Consider the following 21,064-nt stretch of genomic DNA (forward strand, 5'->3'; position numbering starts at 1 on the left):
CGCCCCAATACAATTCAAATTCTTGGAATTGTAAAAAAACATAGCAGGGCAAGTCCTGGCGTACAATTCAAAAAATTTTCATTGACTAAACAGCAAAACTGGACCTAGAATGGACTATGAGTGAATTGAGAAAAACATTTTGAAAAAAAATCAGAAAAAAATAAAAAAACAGAAAATCAATGCCAAAATGCCGCATGTGAACAAAAAAACCACTAGCGAGAAATGAAAACTTGGTTCAAACAAAAAACTAGGCCTAGAATAAGCTGTGAATGGATTGGGAAAACCATCTACAAAAAAATCGATCCAAAAAATTGAAAAGACAGAAAAAATCAAACTGAAATTGCCGCATGTGAACAAAAACCACTAGCGAGAAAGCGAACTTTTGTTCAAACACCGTTTTCTCACTCTACTTTAAAATTAGAGCGAAAAAAAAATTCACGCCGCAAAACCACTCGCTATTTCGCTCCTCTTCCTGCTTCGGCGTGACCAAATTCACTACTCCAATTTGACTTCAAAAATCATGAAAATGTGTGAACAGATCTTAAAAAAAGACAGCGCTAATAGCCGGCTGAGAAGCTGAGGCGGCTACTAATCAAAACAGACGAAGGTCGGGCGAATTGCTCTAACTGTTGAGCGTCTGGCTTGATCTGTGGCTAACTGGGTTTTAAGGAGGCTATCTTTAGCCTAATTTCCATGATTATCCCGCTTTTGAGGACGAAGAATTAAAAGCTTAAAAAAATCGGTCAAGCGAAAATGACCAATATAATTGCTACAACTTCGTTTGAGCCAATTGCTCGATTAACCTGATTTTCCCCTTTCTTTCAATGCTTCGACAGAAAAACGAAAAAATGATGTCAGTCAACTTTTCAGTGCCTCATCTGTTTAACTTGCACGCCGCCCCTATCAAAAAATATCAGAAAACCTATATCCTCTGTGACGATTATAGTTTGCAGTCTGTTTTTTGTATTAAGTTGTCTCTTGCGGTTATGCTGTGCATGCGTTTGTGTGACTGTTCATTGAGCCTTCGGGTTTTCCATTTTTTTTCTTGGCGTGTTACTTGGAAAAAAAGACGTGTTCAGTACTGATTTGCTCCGAGATCAGAGTCCCGAAGACTTCTTAACAATAATCGATCAGGACAAAAGTTGTCACGCAACTTACTTCTGGTCCATAGACCAAGAATGTCGTTAAAAACAATAGATGATACATAAAATTACTAATGAAGAGCTGAAATAAAAGAAATAATCATTAATCTAACATCAAATATGTTACAGTAAAAGGATTAATTAAATTGCTGCTCAATTTTCTGTTTAATCATAACTGCCTTAATTATTGTTTCAAAAAAAAATTCATCGCTGACAGATTCTGCGTCTTGTATACTCAAGCAAGCCTTCATAGCAAAAGTAGATCCATTTAAATTGGTTATTTGATGTTTTCATGAAGTTCGGATAAAGGACAATAATTATTTTGTACACAAGTTTAAATATTCACGATTTTCCCTATCGAGTTTATTCGCATTTTCCAGTTGGGAAGCTTTCTCATTAAAAAGGCAACACATTTGTGTGTACTGTTTTGTGAATGCGGTTGAACAAAATGTAAAAGGACGTCTTGTTTGTTTGTCGAAAGTTGGAAAATGAGGTGTTTGTTGCACAACTGTAATCCTGAAAATCACGCTTAAAAGTGCGTTGTTGCAGCGTTGGAATTATTTCCACATTCCAATTTTCTTGTTCGAATGAAGGCTATTGTTTTGCCTTGTCAGTTGTCCGAATAACTGTAAAGATGCTTGAGTTAACGCGTGGATGTATGTGGTATAGGCAGGTTGGTGTCTTGGGTTGTTGAATAAAATGGGGGTGGCTTTGCGGTGGGTGAGTTGAAAGGTGTCATCGCTGGTTGAAAATGAGAACTTCTATCACCCTTAGCCCCCTCTCCATTGGGCTGATCATGTGTAGACCCATTGGGTTTAGGGTGCTTCTATTCACGTTCTCCAGGAAGTGATGCAGGCGCTTTAAGCACTGAAGCAGAAAGCAGAAATGCAATGTCAACAAGGCGGATAGGATAGCTAATGTGGGCTTAAATTAGATCCGGGATCTCGTTGAAAATTTGAAATTAAAAATCTTGATATGCAAATCCAAAGTTAATACCCAAAAATCAAACGATTTCCAATGAACGCCGAGCTTCGGAAACATTAACTTCTTACAAAACACAAAGGGCTCTACGAGAGAAGGCAAAAAGGTGGGTTCATGTGAACAAAAAAATAAAGTCTGAAAGCTGCCGGAAAACAGCCCCGATTGACTTCGTTCTTCATTGGGATTGAAAAGGGGCAACGCACAGAAAAAAAGTATTAAATGACAACTAATCTTAAAAATTTCAGATTTGGTGTGTAGTTTTTAACTGAACTCAATTAATCCAATGCACTCAGATTTCCTTCAATGCAGAAGTCATTTCTTTAGTGAGGTAAATCAAGATAATAAAAATCAAATTTTTAGCCTAAAAACTAACGCTAAACATTGTGAAAAATGGTTTCAAATGCCAAAAAAGGATGCTGAGCTATAGAAGTCACCGAAAAGCTGAAAAGCCACCGCAACAAACAATTTTAAGCGACAAACTTACTATCGAGCTTGTAAAAAGTTCACCAAAAATTCAAATACGAAAATGACCCTGTAACAAAAATCCGTTTTTAGAAAATTTGTAATTTAAAATTTCAAACTTAAAACCAATAGCTACATATTTGTACGTTTTCCACAGATCAAAGCATGCCTCAATCACTAGCACTAATTTTCGGGGAAAACTCCAGGAGTCACCCTATTCATGAGTTTAAAGCACACATACACACAACACTTTCTCATTATCATCGGTAAGAACTCAAAACAAACAATTATTGCAAAAATAAACATTCAATTATACTTTTGGAAACAAAAATATTTTTGATAGCCATGTATGAAAAAACAGCATTCTACCTTTGTCAATGCATTCACGAGAAAACAAAATCAAATGTAGCATGTAAAGAAAAATACTTTCGCGACAAACGAATGAATGTTAGCTCACTTTTTCAATGTGGCCACGATTACTAGTTAAATTTGACACATCTAAAAAAAAAGGAAAAGCAACACAATATCCGATTCTTAGATTGCAGAAACTGCGAAAATAGGGTGACTCAGCGGTCGCTTCGGGGCTACTAACAGTCATAAAATGTTCAATTTTCATTTAAAAGCGCTATAAGAATAGCATGAGAAATGTATTACAAATAGAGAACATAGATATTTAACATTCCCCGTAACAAAATCTGCATGTAACAATGAGTCCAAGAACGGACTCGGACAAACATTTAAAAACAAAGCCGATCAAAAAATGGAAAAACGAAGATTGACAATCGGAAACAACTAATTTTTGATCAACAAAAAAATTTATACCGTAAAACCCCTTACTTTGCGCTCCATTTCCTGCCTCGGCGTGCAAAAATGTGTCAAGATATCTTAAAAAACATAGCTAGCAGATTGCAGTAGCTCAGCATTCTCTAAAAAACGATGACGATCTTTTCATTAATGGTTCAGATGTTATACTTCCATTAAAAATATCTATAAATTATAGCTACTTCTATTAGCTGGTCGCAAATAGCCTTCAATAGGAGTGGCGCACACTCAAACGACCTTATCTTCTTGCATTAAAGTAAGAAAAGTCATATCAAAAGCGAGGAAAGTCATTTTTGAGACTGAGTAAATCCATGTGTGACCACGCTAATGAACAAAAATTAGCTACATTAAGAGTGAAAATGACGGTCACGCACGCAATTCTTGAAATTGCATGAATGAATGAAGAAGCAGACTAGAAGTGATCGAGACGTCATTATGAGCGTAACAAAAATCTTGACGACGAACAACAACCATATCAAAAAGTCCACAATTACAATCAATAGAATTTAATGACCTCGTGAGCTGAAAATTACCACCTTTACAGCGTCATCAAAATAACGTCAACAAAGCCCAAGACCCTATTTGAGCAAAAATGAACAAAAAAATCTAAAAGCAATCAAAAATTGTCTTTTTTACAAGATCTAGTGCTTTAAAAATTCGCAATAATGACAACACTTTATGAAAACATTGACGCTAAGCATCCTTAGAATTATTACATATTACAACAATTTTTCGTGAATCAATGTAAAACAAACTATTGAAATTAGCAAAATCTGATTTTTTTAAATCAGTGGCTCAAAGTAAGAGAACCACATGTCAAAATCCTTAACCACAGCGTACAAAAAACATTAGAAATCATAAAAATCCTATAGCAATTCTAGAGACTGAAAATTGCAAAATAAAACTACAAATGAAGGCCAAACTCACAAATTCACTTACCAATACTAAGTTTTGGAAATGGTGTCGAAACCAGAAAACAATTGCTTTCAGCTCAAGCAACGAAATATATTCACTTAGGCCTCATTAGCAACAGATAAAACCAGTCATTTTGAAAAACAGACATGAAAAAAAAACTTACGACAAAAAAAAAACAGCTATAAACTTTGATCATCGTCAATTGAAGACCCATTTAACAAAAAACTACATCATTTTGTGCTCGAAGACTTGGGCATTTCACTTTGCACTTAGGCCTTACCGGCAGCTTCAACACAAGTTACAGAACACAACTGCACCAATACATTCTAAAATCTTTGGATTGTGAAAAAAGTACATTTCAAATTCTTTGGATTGTAAAAACAGCTCCTCGATAGAACTCAAATTCTTTGCATTGTAATAAAAATTACGATGACATCAGCAATAGCCATGTTACCGTTTAGCGGCTATTGATAAAACTACGCTCCACCAATATTGCTCTTCGAGTGGTCGGAAACCATTAGAAAAATTTTGACGTGTAAAAACCACGATGCCACAAGTAACAGGCTCAGTATAGCTTCGCCATTATCATTAATAAAATCGTCAAAAACTGAAGCAAAATTGTCACGCTTTCCAAAAATTCTGCGAACCACGATCAAATCTGGCATGTTCACTTAGCGTTATTGAATAATATTTAAGTTTGCGCGGGTAGTTTTCGATATTAATAATGATTTTTTGTAACAAATATTTTGCTAACGAAGCATTGTCTTGAGGAGTTCTATAGTTTGTTTTGTCTGTATGTATAAGATCATTTAAGCTGCTCATATGCGGTGCAGAGACAAACTAATCAGTACGAGTTTTATAACGAGACAACTAGCTGGCAATAGATTTAAATGGACATGGCAATAATTTTTTTCGAGACTGATGAAGTGATGACTGAACTGAAGTACCTTGTCGTAGTTGGACTCGAGACAGAGGAAAATGATGTAAGCTGTGAGACAACCAAAACAGCCCTCAAGATAAGTCCTTGCACCTAATTTCTCTGCATCTGCGAAGATCTCGTTGATACCTTTGATCACTTTGCCAAACATATCGGCAGGGATCTAAAACGAAGAAAGACAGTCGACAATCGATCATCTAAACAACAGTCCCCCTAATTCGTGATGTTTATCAAAGAGTTCTAATTGTGATAGAGGAATTAAAATTGAACATATTCTTGAGATTTACCTTCTTAAAAAATACTTAACATTTTTTCTATCGTACAATTTATTCAACATTTCTTGTGACTCATTGTTCTTTATATAAAGTAAAACAGTCTGGATAGGTTCTTCCAAAAGGATGAAAGGCCCCTAGAATTTTAAAAATTTCATCAAGAAATTTTACTGAGGCTGGCTCTAGCTTAATTGAAGGGGCTTGAGATGAGCGCAGCGGGGGGGGGGGGGGGGGGTAATGGGGCAACAGTTTGCAACGGTTAGAAGGGGGGTTTGGCTGCACGGGGGCCCTTACGGCCTGAACGATGTGCAGGCGTGGGGATTGGTGGGGGGGGGGGGTGTGAAGTGAGAGGGGGTGTTATGGAGTGGGGGGTGGGGGTGGGGGGAACCTCTAAGAACCACCCTTCACACCATAAGTATAAGGCTCCAAAACAGTTCCTGTGAATCGCATACTTGCAGACTAGGCTCTAAGAGAACTTAATGACAGCTGGGCGCTACCTGTTTATCCCGTTTTCGAGGACGGAAAGTCAAATGGGTCAGACCAAAAATCCGTCAAGCGAAAAATCGCATAAAAAAGACCGCCAGGACTAATATAATTGCTACAAACTTCGTTTGAGAGCAATTAAAAATAAAGCCAGGCACGAATTCAGAATTCATGGTATTAACAATGTCATAATATATCAAAATAAGCAACTTAATACTAGAAGACTATGCAAAAAACAGAACACTGGAGAAATAGTTAGAAATCATTTTAAAAACCAAAACAGGTCGAAATTGGCCTTAAGTTAATAATTTTGGTTGACAAACAATTTATTACTAATACCAATCAAATCAAAATATGATCAAAGCCACTATCGAAAGCTATTAACATAATCCGACTACCGTCGGATGAATTGCTCGCGAACGGCATATAATGGTGACAAAAATCCTGACCCCAGAGGGGATCCAACACAAAATCTCTAGAATAACAGTCTAACATCTTAACCACTAAGCTACACCGTCTTTGCGTCTGATCCACTCACAGTCGCTTTTATATTAGCTACAATTTTTATTTCCATTTTTTTGGAATTTCTAGGGTTTAAATCAGCCAAAGTGCTTCTGCTCCAGAAAATATGCCGCAACAGCTGCATTACCACGTGTTTAATCAAAATGCTACTCAAATAAAGCCACTTTTGGTAGTTAATCATGCAATTGCAGAAGGCACACAGAGCTAACTTTGTCACACAATGAGGTGATAATGCCTCGTTGATTCTTCTATTCGGCTGAATTAAAAAGCGGCACGATCAAAATTGAGATACCGCAAGCCACGATAGAGATATAAAAAGAAGTCTGACAACAAGTAAGATAGATAGAAAGCAGAAGGAAAGAAAGACCGAAGGAACGTTCACCACTTTGACAAGCTATTAACGACTTGATCTAATTTGAGGCTAAAGGGCACGTATAAAAAAAACCCGGCAGATTGCCGAAAAATAACCGCCATCGATTCTCATAACGACGACTTGGAATGAAAAAAACCAGAAAATAAATTTTATTGTACAAAAATGACTCCGTTGAATCTAGATACCTTTCCTGTGCACCTGCTGCTCAAAAGCACTTGGAGCTAAATGAGAGAAGAGTGAAACTAGCCAAGAGAAGACAAAAAATATTTCACGCAAAATGTTGAACAAGCTACGGACTAAGTCAAAACGAAAACAATTTTCGTTCAACGAAGTAACACTTCTACGAAGTAGTAATACTTCTATAACAGCAGTCTGAGATGAGGCCGGCTTTAAAAAAAACTACTACAACATAGCCAAAAGACTCCGGAACCGAATTGAATTAATTATTCAATTAATTCAATGTTCATTCTAATGCACCAGTCAACTACTCACTAAATAACATGAACATCATAATTAGTCTACTAATCATTTTGAAACAAATATGGTTAAAAAACCCATTTTTTTATATATTGCGAATTAAAAATGCAAAAACCATACTAGCAAAAAACCTGCAACATCAAAATTTTGCAGTCCCTTAACAACTACCAGCTCATATCAAACAACGGAAACGGCATATAAAACAACAGAAAACATGAAAAATTGCCATTTTGTATCATTTAAATCAGTGAAAACTGCCCTGTCTAACCGCGAAGTGTCACGTTTTAGTAGCACCTCCTACAGAAATGCTTGCTTGAGATAATAAAAATTTAACGATAAAATATAAAAAAGCTCACAATCAGAAAATTGGTTAGACAAACTGGTTAGAAAACAGACCAAAATTGCCTAAATTTGATTAAAATTTCTGCAAATTCTGAAGCAAAAACAACTGAAATAATAAAAATCAGAAAAAAAACTGAAGCAACTAAGTGCAACAAAAACATCCCTCAAAAGCGATAAGAATCAAAGAATGTTGCAAAAACGGCTAAAGCGCGGGACCAGTAACGAAAAAGGTGATTGAAACGTCAAATGAACTTCAAAAACATAAGACAAGTCGTGAACTAGAACTCAGAATTCCTGTACAAACAAAAAAACTAGACCAGGAAATGACAAGAAATTGATTCGGCAAATAACTTCAAGAAAAACAACCGATCGAACAAAAGAAGTCAAAGTTCCGCATGTGAACAAAAAAATCACAACTGGGAAAGTTTTATTTAAACATCGTTTTCTCACTCTACTTTAAAATTAAAGTGATTAAATTTCACGCCATGGGTGAAATGGACAAATTTGAGTGATTAAATGGGCAGATTAGATTGATTAAATGGGCAAAACTACTCGTTTTTCTGCTACATTTCTTGTTTCTTCGTGACCAAAATCAACAAATCAACACTCCAATTTTTCAAAAATCATCAAAATGTGTGAACAGATGTTAACATAGCCCGCAGATTGCCATTGCCAGATTAGCTGGGAAAGAATAGACTTGCGTGCCGTATAATACAGATAGAAACAGATACAGATCTAAATTAAAAAAAATCGACGCCGCTCAAAAAGCTATGTAAAAAACATTCAGCGATAAATTAATTAAGCTTGTTGAAATTCATTCCGCAGAAACCTTTTATTAGGGACCTTTACTGCACATATGAGTTCCTTTGACCTTAAACTAATTCAAATTAAAGCGCAAAAAAGATTTTATTGAGTGAGGTAAGTCACGTATGATCAAAATCTAATCACGCAAATGCCTTTAATTCTTTTTCTAGAGAGAGTGAGAAATGACGTCACGCGCGCGAACGCTGTTAGTGAGAGGAAGAAGTCATTCAGAAAATTTGACTTTTTCATCTTTGATGTGTGAACAAATGTAGAACGAAAAAGAGCGTCAGACGACGAAACAAAAAAACATAGCAGGACAAGTCCTGACGTACAATCCAAAGAATTTTTATTGACTAAACAGAAAACTAGACATTGAACGGACTTTGAATAGATTGGGAAAACCATTTAGAAAAAAATCGGATCCAAAAAATCGAAAAAACAGTAAAAATCAAAGTGAAATTGCCGCATGTGAACAAAAAACCACTAGCGAGAAATCGAATTTTTGTTCAAACACCGTTTTCTCACTCTAATTTAAATTTAGATCGGATAAATTTCAAGCCACAAAATCACTCGCTTTTTCGCACCACTTCCTGTTTCGGCCTGACCAAAATCACTACTCCAATTTGACTTCAAAAATCATGAAAATGTGTGAACAGATCTTAAAAACAAGACAGCGCCCCAATACAATTCAAATTCTTTGAATTGTAAAAAACCAAGAGCACCGCAATATAGCTCCGCTCAGCTTACAGCTTCGCAGCTATAAAAAGAGATTACTCCAATACAGCTCAAATTCTCTATGAATTGTAAAAAAAGAAAAGATTCTAAATAGAAGCCTTAGAGAGGCTGATGGTGACAATTAAAAATCACTCCAAGTTCTCTAGCGGCCTTCGACTTTTGTTCAGCAGATTGACCTAAACATAGATAAAAATATAGACCTAAAATATATCACCGATACTCCTCTTTAAAAAATTAGACCATTATAAAGGCCGGCTGAGAAGATGAGGGCGGCTATTAATCGTATTGCGACTCAGTTTGTTGGTTAAATAAAGAGAACACTGTTGCGCATCTACTAACTTTTCCGTTTAGCTCTTCGGGTAGTTTTTCTTGGAATTTAACGGCTGTACCCTCACTGTAGTCTCGCTGGACAAATGTTTTCGTAATGGGCACATGGCCTACTGGCTGGGCACCTCCATGAATCACTGATCCCGGTTGTTGCTGGATAGAACTAAAATTTAACAAAAAGTGCAAAAAAAGAAAAGTTGCTTAACAAAAAGCCTTAAAATTTCTACCCTATTCCAACCTCATCGCGCATTGCACATACGTAAAGGTCAGATACAGATCTAGTATAGCATACATCCATTACTTGCGATAAGTTGACAAATTAAGTTCTAGAACACATTTAACAAATTAATGAATAGACTGAAATTAAACAAGACAAGCAAACTTTGTGTTAAGAAAAATTACAGGGTTCTGGAATGCTGAATTGTATTGGGTTTTATGTTCAAATCAAGTTTTACATGGCGATAATTTTACTTGGCTTTAAAGAGTCGGCATGTTATTCCCACTTTTTCCAGCTTCTAGAACTTCTAGAAATAAATAACATAACCGACTAACGGGTGAATTGCTCTCAAACGACCGACGAGCGGTTGAATTCGTCAGCAGCTAGCCACGGTTTAGTGACCTCTGGGCTCTACCTCTTTACCCGTTTCTGAAGACAGAAGTCAAATGGGTCAGACGGAAAATCGGCCAAGCGAAAAATTGCACAAAAGAGACAAACAGGATTAATATATTTGCAACAAATTGCTTTCGAGAGCAATTAAAGATGATTTCCTAAAAAATATATGTTAGGTCATTTATGACTTAAAAAAACAATTCTACTATAACTCATTGTTAATGAGGATCACAGATGATGACATAACGCCTTATAACAGCAGCTGAAGTGCTGCATAAACAAAAAGAGAGAGTGTGCAAGAGAGAGAGAGAGAGAGAGAGAGAGAGAGAGAGAGATAAAACGGGAACGAGTAAGGGAAGGAAAGGAACCCTAACCGACAGAGAAAAAGACAGGAAAATTTTCCATGATGGGATTCGACTCTGCAACTTCTAGTTTTCTAGCCTTATTAATAAATAAATCATAGAAAAAAACTGAAAAAGGCAAAATTTAAAAAAAGTTTTCAATTTCGCAGCAAAAACAATACAAAACCATTTTCTGTCTTGAAAGTTAAGTCAAGTAACCCATCTCCGAGACTTGAAAAAATTCGTAGGCCAGTAATGGTCGTTGAACTCAGAAAAGGACAAAAAATATTTAAAAATTTTGGAAAAAATTTCAAATTTTAAAAATCTTGCTAAAAACTCAAAATAATAATATCTTAAGAACCATCTCACTGACTCAGAAGACTATCCGGTATTCCTATTTCAAACTTTAAAAAAAAATTAAAGGCTCATGAAGATCCATACAATATGGAACATAAAAATTATCCAAAAGGATTGAAAAATTGCAAATATTTTAAAATTTGAAAAATTGCAAATATTTAAAAATTGCTTAAATTTGTGATCATAAAATATTGAAGAACATTCCATTACATCTATAAACAATGCAGTACCATATTATCAAACCCTAGAGGAAGTTCCCTGGCTCTCTAGGCTAGAGAAACCTAAATATTGACAAAAAATTTCAAAAAAATTAAACGTGCCAGCTTTATAAAAAAATGCTAAAGTTGTGATATTAAAAAATTGAAAACTAATCCAAGACCAACAAAAATTTTCCAGTAACAATATCAAACCCTAACGGAGATGTTCTGGCCCTTGAGGCTCAAAAAACCTGAATAATGACTATAATTGACAAAAATGAAAAAAAATTGCATGTTTTGACGAAAAAATCTTAAAATTCGTGATGTTATAATCTTGGAAGACAATAGATTACATTTAGAAACCGTACAGTAACCTACTGACAAACCCAAGAGAATGTTCTTTGGCTCTTGAGGCTGAAAAACCCTACAAAAGGACAAACAATTTCAAAAAACTTAAAAAAATTGCAAGTTTCATAAAAAAAATTCGTGACATTATAAAGTTAAAAAACTATTCCATGACCAACAAAAATTTGTCAATAACTTATTATCAAATTCCTCAGGATGTTTTCTGGCCCCTGGGTCTGGAAAGACCTGATTAAGAAAAAAATAAAGGTCAAAAAATTTGAAAAGTTATTGCACATTTTGTCAAAAAAATGCTAAAATTTGTGATGTTAAAAAATTGAAACAATTCTATTACCATTAGAAACTAGGCAGAAAAAAATTATTAAAACCTAAAGGAGGTTCCTTGACACCCAGGGCTGATAAAAACAAAAAAAGTCAAAAATTTTCAAAAAGCTTGCAAAAATTGCAAAATAGTATAAACTTGCGTTTTTAGCAAGCGGTTGTTCGTCAGTAGCTAGTCACGGGGGGGGGGGGGGGGGGGGTGCACCGGGGGCTGATGGGTGGGGGAGGGGTGGATCAACACTGGGGTGTGGGGCAACAGCGCGTTGTGGGGATGGGGTACAATTGTGGTGGGGGTCAACAGTGGGGGTGTCTTCAACCTCTAAGAACCGCCCTTCACTCACACCATAAGTATAAGTATAAGTCTCCAACAGTTTCAGCTGAAACAGAGCTGAACGACTTTAAGAGAACTTAATGCCCTGGTGGGTGCTACCTGTTTATCCCATTTTTGAGGCCGAAAAGTCAAAAGCGTCAGACGAAAAATAGGTCAAGTGAAAAATCGCATAAAATAAAGACCGACAGGACTAATATAATTGTTACAAAACTTCGTTTGAGAGCAATTAAAAACTGAATGCAATCGTTGAATTATTGATGATCAAATGTATGTTGTTGTTGACTTCGTAGCTGTTACCACAGGGTGCTGTTTTGCGAACAAAAGTTTAATTAACGCTGCAAAAGAGATGCTATCCGAAACATACCCGGCAGATTGCCGGAAAATAGCCGCCGTTGATTCGAATAAGCATGATTGGGATTGAACGAATAGAATATATTGAAAAAAAAAAGATTTTGTACAAAAATATTTTTTAAGTCCGATTTATTTTGATGGCATTTCGTAGTTGAGCATACTTCTGTTTCTTAGAGAGAGGCTACAGGGGCTACTATCAATACCAATAAGCATTAGAGATGGTAACTAAGACTTATAGGAACGACGTTCAAATAGCGGGCATCTAAAATTGGGCTTTATGGGTTTATCACGTTTCTACTTCTGACTTCAATTTTTATACTGACTCTGTTCATTTTGAATTGCTTTGCTGAGCAACTGATGTTCAAAATCACTTTTAGCAGAAGAGAAGAGAGAAACTAGCCTAGAGAAGTCAAAAACATTTCACGCAAAATGTCGAAAAAGCGGCAAAATGGTAAAGCGAAAAAAAGTTTGACGAAGTAAAAGAAAATACGAGCGCAATAATAGCCGGCTGAGAAGATGAGGGCGGCTATTAATAAATATACCATTAAAACTCTAGGATCACCATAAATTTGGATCACCATTAAAAGTCATTAAAAGTTATTTTTTTAAAAATTATGAACAACCAGGAGTACAGATGTAAAAAACTGGATCCAATGAACACAAAAACTTGTGCAACTCAATATTTAGTTCTAAAGAGTGTATGAAAAGCATAGTCACGATGAAAAGGAGAGTTCATCTTCACAGAAAACCAGAACCACATTTTCATCTGTCAAAATTTTGTTCTCTTCATAAAAATTCCACGAACATTCAATTGAGCCAATTTACCTGGGCTGCATGACTGCCTGTCTGCCCCAGAAGTCTTGACTGCTCTTGGACAACTGGAACTCTTCCACTTTCCAATTTGCAGGCTCCGTCTCTTCTCTCCCCTCCCCCTCCTGTGCCTTCCTCTGCTGCTGCTCTCGTTTACTCGGCTGCTGGCCCGCAATGACCGCTCTCTCTTTCTGAGACAACTGCGATTGAGCCTCTAGGTCAACTTGAGCTGAAAACACCCACTGAAAGTGATATTTTTCTTCAAATACCAACAGATTCTGCGAAAGAATGAACTATACACAGGAGTTCAAACCTCTTCAGATATGAAAAGGCTAGAAAACTCGGTTATGTGAGTTCGCACATTGTTCCGACACATCAACTGACCGCAAAAATCAAAAAGAACAAAAGTTTAATTAACGCTGCAAAAGAGATGCTATCCGAATACATATACCATTAAAACTCTAGGATCACCATAAATTTGGATCACCATTAAAAGTCGTAAAAAACCATGTCTTTGTAATTTTTTTTTAATTATGAACAACCAGGAGTACAGATGTAAAACTGGATCCAATGAACACAAAAACTTGTGCCACTCAATATTTAGTTCTAAAGAGTGTATGAAAAGCATAGTCACGATAAAAAGGAGAGTTCACAGAAAACCAGAACCACATTTTCATCTGTCAAAATTTTGTTGGATTTGGTAGAAAGGCTTCATATTTCCTCTTAATAAGATAGATGCGAAAAGATAATTGATAATACCAATATGCATAAGATCAGGTAACGGCGACTGAGTTAAGACAAAGTTTAAATAACGGGCAGCTAAATCTTTAGAGTTAGTCCCATTTTAATTTTATCGGCGTTTACAGCCGAAAGAAGCCGACTTCGGACGAATTGCTCTCCAACGACTTGAAGGGCAAACAATTTAGAAGGGGGCATTATGTTAGAGAAAATTTTATTGTTAGCAAAAACTTCAGACTCGGGAGGGTCTCGAACCCGAGACCTCTCGGATGAGAGTTGTCGACATTACCGTCCAGACGTCACTGTCCATTTACTCATTGCTCGCAGCCTGTTTTAATTTAGCGACGATTTAATTTCTGAATGCGCGTAGTTCAAATCACTCAAAAACCAAAAAGTCAATTGTCAAAAAATCACACAAGAAGTGAACTCGAAAGAATGTTCTCGATTAAAAATTGTTTCACTAAACCACTTTGTTTCACAATTTGGTTTAGTAAAACAATAAATTGTTCCGACCCCACTTGTTGTGGGAGGAACTATATACTCAAATGGTTTTTTTTTGTTCAGACTATTTTGGCCGATCGATATAATCGTCGTAGAGAAATGTGAGTTTTATCATTGAAAAGGACGTCAAGCGTAGAAATTGAAACAAAAAAAGATTTTTGTGAATTTCTTTTTTTTAAAGAGTTATCGAGGATTGAAGTTTTGGGTGATCACAAAACTTTGGCTTCATTTTGTCCACTTTTATTGTAATTTTTCTTCAAATTAAGATATTTTTTGTTAAAATATTAATTCAAAATTACATTTCACGCCATAAAAAGGAACAATTTTGAGTTCCTAATAGACGAAAGGCGATAAAAAAAGTAGTTCTGGTCTCATAGGGAAGTTTACTATCAAAAAAATTCGAATTCTACATGAGAGCTTTTTTTGAAAACTTTTCAAATTTTTGTTTTCTTGGGTCACCTAGAGACTAGTCATTTTTCATATCTAGGTGCCGTTAATGACAAACCTGACTAACAGTCAAATGAAGTCCAATGAGCAAAAAACTTCGTTTTCAAGGGATCGCGTTTTCTGCTTCGACTCTTGAGTTTTCGTAATTTTAAATGTAATTTTGATTTTTTTTGAGGTTTTACTAAATTTTTGGAGTCCTATGGCATAATCTCGTGAACTAACATTGCAATAGAGTTCGTAATGAGCATTATGTGAACCTATCTAGAGCTTTCAGTGGACAGCTAATGGCTGTCATGACTTTAAAAAAGATTTTTTGAGAATTTTTTACATTAACGGATAATAAACTTATTTTCGTAAGTCAGTCTCAGTAATGACAGGACCCCCTTCATTTCTACTGCAACCACAGTAGTTCTGTATAGCTGTTTTATCTTCTAAATAATTGTTATATAACTTCAACGCCACAGGATTTTAAAAATTCTTAAAAAATTTTTGGATATTTTCTTATCATTGGTTCCTATTGAAATTTTATGACATTATCCTGATATTGATATCTCGCATTGGCTTGGAAGAGACTTTCAGTAGATCATGGATAACGTTTTCAGAGAAAAGCTTGTGGTTTAAATGGCTTTGACAATTTCTTCTCGCATTTTTCTCGAATTTTTGGTTTTTGCCTGTGTTTGTTGTTGCTTCCATAGTCATAAGACTTATTGTGATGTCTTATTGATTACCTATGCATGACAAATATCCTTGTCCTGCAATTTAGGCGTACGCTCTAAATGAGCGTAGTTATTAACTTCCGTTGAAAGCTATCAAATTTAATGGCTGTTAAGACTTTATAAAATTTTTTTTGAAAATTAACCGACCTTAAAATATTTTCGTGATCTGTAAGTCAGTATCAGCAATGAACGGACCCCCTTCTTTTCTACTTCAACCAAAAGCAATCTAATTAGCGGTTTTATTTTTCTAACTATTGGTCTTTTGACTTCGATACAAGAGTTTTCATATTTTTTAAAAAAACTGTTGGACTCTTTTAAATTTTTCGTAATTTTGTTTCCTTTTGGAATCTTGACACAGTATCCTTATATTGATTGTTGCATTGGCTTAGAGATGACGTTGAATGAATCAAACACAGTGTTTTCAGAGAAAAAAATGTTTAAATGGCTTCGACACTTTCTTCTCGCTTTTTTCTACTTAATTTTTGGATTTTGCCTGTATTTGTTGTTAATTACATAGTCAATGACTTATTGTAATGTTTTATTGATGACTTATGAATGACAAACAACCTTGCTGTCTCATCGGGTTGTAACTTAGCTTATTTATTAGCTTCCGCTGAAAGCTATCGAATTTAATGACGTTGATACTAAGGGTTTTCTCAAAAATTTCGTGGTTTTAATGTATTTGTTCATGTTTGTTGATTTATTGGAGTCAAATTGTTACTTCACTAATTTGTATTTATGCAATGTTTGCAATTTGCTGTTCTTAATTTTTTGAGCTTTTCTGTATATTTAGTCCATTCCTATGGCTTAGTCTAACCAGAGACAGGTCCTATTTGTTTAATCATGACTTATTAGTAAATTTATCAAGAATTATTTCTTAAAAGCAAAATATTTTTTGGGACTTTTGAAATTATTTGGTTTAAAAACGTTGATCGATTTTTGAATTTCACCTCTTTATTTCTTCTTTTTGTCGACTTGATACCTAGTCTCATTAAGAAAAAAAAACCCAACTGATGTGTAGTTAGAAAAAAGTAAATTTCTGTAGTTAGAGTTTTGTCTGATTGTAATTTGCTTTTAAATTAAGATATTGAGTTTTCGTCGTGAAATTTGTGTTTTTGCTTTTTTTGTTGTTTTTTTTCTCGTAGCGTTTTCAATGGCAGATCTCGTTTTAATGAATCATGGCAATAATTAATTCAATTAATCGTTTGGTTGTGTAACGATTTTTTTTAAACTCAAACATCTATTTTTGATCATCTCTTTGCAAAATTGTAAATCAAAAGACAGTTAGGTCAAGAATATAGATGAGCGCGGGTCGGAAAATCATGTGCAAACGCACATTAAGAGCCTCCTTGTTGTTTGACCAAGTAAAGGGCATCGGGTTAGAGCGCGCTTGGTTACGGGTGTAACGATGTGCAGGCAATGCGGGCGGCTATACACAGTTGGGTCGTTAATGGAAAAATACGAAAACCCATGTCCGTGATATCTATCGCTCGATAGATGTTTCAATAAGAGCGAATAGGGTGATAGATAAATGAATGCAGTGGAACCAACCTTAATTGTTGCGTCTAAACAAAGAATGAGAAATCGGATTTTTTCTGCTAGCGCCCCCCCCGCCTTATATAGCCGTTAAATTTGCACCCCCCAAAATCTAAGTTTTTGTGAATTGTAAGAGCGATATTTGCATTTCATTGAAACAAGAGTGTCTAGGTAGATTGAAGGCACTTTTAGAATAGTTTCCTTAAGAAGTTTTAATAAATCAAGCCCTTATTGTAGCCGATAACACAAAAAATGATCTAATGCAGAAATTTTTATTGATGCTTACATTATATGCAACAAATTTTGGTTGAATACGTAATACTTTCAAACCATAGCTGTGCTAGCTTTTAGTAAATGCATATTGCTCATATATGTTCACGTATAAGATTACTTAGCTTTAACAATATGTTTACACATTCATAAATGGGGGGTCAATGAAACACGGAACTAAAACGAACATTTCAGCATCTATTGCACTATCTACCAATAGAAACAATAAATCAATTTTAATGAAAACATTAAGTAGACGACGCAAAAAAGTAGCAAAAATACAGGCAACGTCGAAAACCAAGGGTGTCGAAGCCAACTAATTTATTAGCAACAAACCAAAACCATTCAAAAGGTTCAATTTTACTTATTTCGAAAGCAAATGAGATCTATTAATAATGACACTAACCAACAGGACAACAGAAACATTTACAAAGCGGACATAGTCCTAAAAGTCTCGAGTAATTTTTAAAAGAAGTCGTGTTAAAGTCGTTAAAACCTGCAGCTTTGAACTTCAAAAACTATATGAACTTAAACCGATGTCTAATAAAACGCCAATGAGACCAATCATAAATGAGATTTAAAAAACTGCTAATAATGAGAATAAAGGACAGAAAAGTTAAAACAAAGTATAAAATATTTTTAAAAACAGTTAGTGTCAATGTCGTTAAAACCGTCTATTTCAACTCAAATCAGTAAATTAATTTAAACATGCCTCAAAAGAGCCATTGATACCAATCATTTACAAGACAAAATAAAAAATAACAAAAAACTACAAAAACAGGCAAAAGTCTTTGAAAACAATTAGTTGTCTTTTGAGGGGTTTAAACAAGTGCAATTATGCATTATTAGAACATAGGTATTGCCTTTTAAGAGTATTGGTACTGAAAATGAAAACAACGAAAACAAATCACATGAAAAAAAATGCTCCAAAAAACCGAAAATCTGTTTAAACACCATTTTCTCACTTCACTTTAAAAAGCACGTTGAAAAAATTCATTGAAATGTAAAAACGTAGCAGGACAAAGTCTTGCATTAAAATGCAGTGCATTGAACAAGTTAATAACCAACAAACGATTGAATTAATAACAATTGACTTCAACTGGTTGAAAATAAACGCCAACAAAAAAGCACAACGAAAATGGTCTCGAAAATGAAACTCAAAACTCTGCTCTTGAGACAATTGAGAGATTCAAAAAACGCAATTAAATAACATTGAAAAATATTAATCACTCACAGGGAGGCATTCGCAAATAATGAATAGACAGTCAACACAGAAGTCAAATTGCAGCAAGTGAAAAAAATTCTCCTTCAAAAAGCAACTAACGAAATTCTGAAGTTTTAAAAATTCATCTCATATGTCAATGTAAAGATTAACGCAAGAACACAATCTTTGTAAAACACTAAGCAAATGAAAGCAGCAAAAGGAGCACTTGAGATGCCGCATGAAAAGATTAACACATTGCTGCTCCGAGATTTCCGGCGTGTAATTAAAACGAAAATGAGAATCAAATGAACAAACTGAAAACACGACAACACACTTTCAGAGTAAACAATAAAAATTATTGACAAAACCAAATACAAGTGCTTGAAAATTTAAAAAACCCGATTAAAAGTTATTAAAAAAACAAATTTTGCCTCAAACAACAATTTGAAAAATGCAGCGCAAGAAGTTAACGTTGAATCACCACTCGCTTATTCAATCTATTTCCTGTTTCAAAATCACCACTCCATGTTGACTACATCAACAAAATGTGTCATAATAAAACATACCCGGCAGACCGCCGGAAAATAACGGCCATTTATTCCCATAACACCGATTGGGATAGAAGCAACAGAAAAACAAAAAAAACAATTGATTTTTGTTCATAAGTTAGACATACTCCGTTTTCAAAATGAGAGGATACATGATTTAGTATCAATGCAAAAGGCAAAAAGATGCTACCTCGACTTATAAGAACGAAAGTTCAATTAGCGGACATCTATAATTGACATTTAGAGGTTAATCCAGTTTCTATTTTCGAGCTCTTTTTTCGATACTGACTCCGTTCAATTTAGACTGCTTTGCTGAGCGGTAAAACGAAGAAAATTTCTATTCAAAAAATTTGATCTCTTCCGGAAAATTTTTCTTCGCCTCGCTCTCCCTAAGAAAGGGGCATGCGTAAACATATCAGATAAACGTCGGAAGAATTGATCTCGTCATTAGAGGTCATTATGTACCACTATTAAGATATAAAGTGAAAGAATTAGACTAATTTCTGTGCAATTTTCATTTGACTTTTAGTAGTTATCTGCCGCCACTTAGGTTCAGCTGCTTAAAAATTCGAATGAGAGAGAAATTTGATGAGTGAAAAAATTAAAAACATAGCTGGCAGATTGCCAGAAAATAGCCGCAATAGATTCGTAGATCGGCAGTCTAAAAAAACAGTAAAAAAGACAGACCAAAAAAATTCGTCTTTTCATTGAAGGCTGATCTGTTATATTTTGAATAAAAATCTGTAAAGTTATTGCTGCCTCTATTAGCTGATCTCAAATAACCTTCATTTAGAGTGACACACACCCATTTGACCTTATCTCTTTGAATTAAAGTAAATAAAAGTCAATTTCAAAGTGAGGAAGTCATTTTTGAGAGTGAGGTAAGTCAAGTGTGACCAAAAATTTAATCACGCACATGAACAAAAGAACTCGCTCCACTAAGAGCGAAAAATGACGTCACAAATGCAATTCAGTTGAAATTGCATGAACGAATGAACAAAAAGTGGCTGTGACGTCATATGGTCGTAACAAAAATCATGACGACGAAATAAAAAAAAACCAAGAGAAGGCCAATAATAGCCCCAGCTATCGCTGTGCGGCTATTAAAAACGCGAAAAGTCAAAGGTACAACAGCCACTAAAAAAAGTATCTAACAGTAACAGTCTAATCTAAAGTAACAATCTAAAGTAAGTAACAGTAGCTACAACTATCAAGCAAACAATTTTGCATAAAAAGACACACACGTTTACAATAACTGCTTCAAATTTCGTTCGAGAGCAATTACTCGTCAGTTTTAATCCAGTTGTTTTTGTTCATATGGATAACAATTATGCGTCTAGAAAGCCTTTAACTTAGTTTTTATGCTTACCAATTTTACAGCGATTGAACGTTTGGACCTCTTTGGTCGACCTGTTTGAGCCCTGGTCCACCAGTAATGATTCGCTTTCGTTAACCACTCTATCCACTGGTTGATAATCTAATCGCCCTCTCACTCTCACAGTTCTCTCTGGCTGATGGTGCTGATAATGATATCTTTCAATCTGCTGAGGGGGCGGAATTTTGACGTTTCTTCTGTTTTGACAATCGGAGGATGGTAACTGGTTTGCAAGTCAATTGATAGTTGCTCGATTTGTTAGACTCAGTGCCCAGAGACATTCAAATGGGTATTCTCTTTGATTGCTACTGTAGATAGCAGGCATGTGATACTCTGTTGGAGATTTCAACAAGTAGCTCTCACAAAAATTAACATTCTCAACCTGAAAAACATTCGTTCATCTAAATTCAAACAAAGATCCTTACTTTCTGTACATCAATTTCTTATCCCTCAA

The 21,064-nt window shown here is 35.2% G+C and overlaps 1 protein-coding gene across 1 annotated transcript; it reads right to left on the reverse strand.

Annotated features, from left to right (window-relative positions):
• Window positions 1–1,194: 1,194 nt before the first annotated feature.
• LOC142337500 (golgin subfamily A member 7-like) lies at window positions 1,195–21,013 on the reverse strand. Its single transcript, XM_075386776.1, has 5 exons — window positions 20,605–21,013; window positions 13,291–13,504; window positions 9,607–9,757; window positions 5,270–5,422; window positions 1,195–2,009 (listed from the first exon to the last, which is right to left on the reverse strand). The coding sequence occupies exons 2-5, from the start codon at window positions 13,299–13,301 to the stop codon at window positions 1,878–1,880; spliced, it is 447 nt and encodes a 148-aa protein (XP_075242891.1). The 5' UTR covers window positions 13,302–13,504; window positions 20,605–21,013; the 3' UTR covers window positions 1,195–1,877.
• Between the last annotated feature and the right edge of the window lie 51 nt (window positions 21,014–21,064).

Source organism: Convolutriloba macropyga, chromosome 4 (assembly GCF_964194025.1).
Source record: "Convolutriloba macropyga chromosome 4, txConMacr16.3, whole genome shotgun sequence".
Lineage (NCBI taxonomy): Eukaryota > Metazoa > Xenacoelomorpha > Acoela > Convolutidae > Convolutriloba > Convolutriloba macropyga.

Coding starts and splice junctions, on each gene's coding strand:
- LOC142337500 (XM_075386776.1), bottom strand. Junction 5,423..9,606: donor CCGAAGAGCTAAACGGAAAA/GTTAGTAGATGC, acceptor TCTTCGTTTTAG/ATCCCTGCCGATATGTTTGG. Junction 2,010..5,269: donor TCGAGTCCAACTACGACAAG/GTACTTCAGTTC, acceptor TTTCTGCTTCAG/TGCTTAAAGCGCCTGCATCA.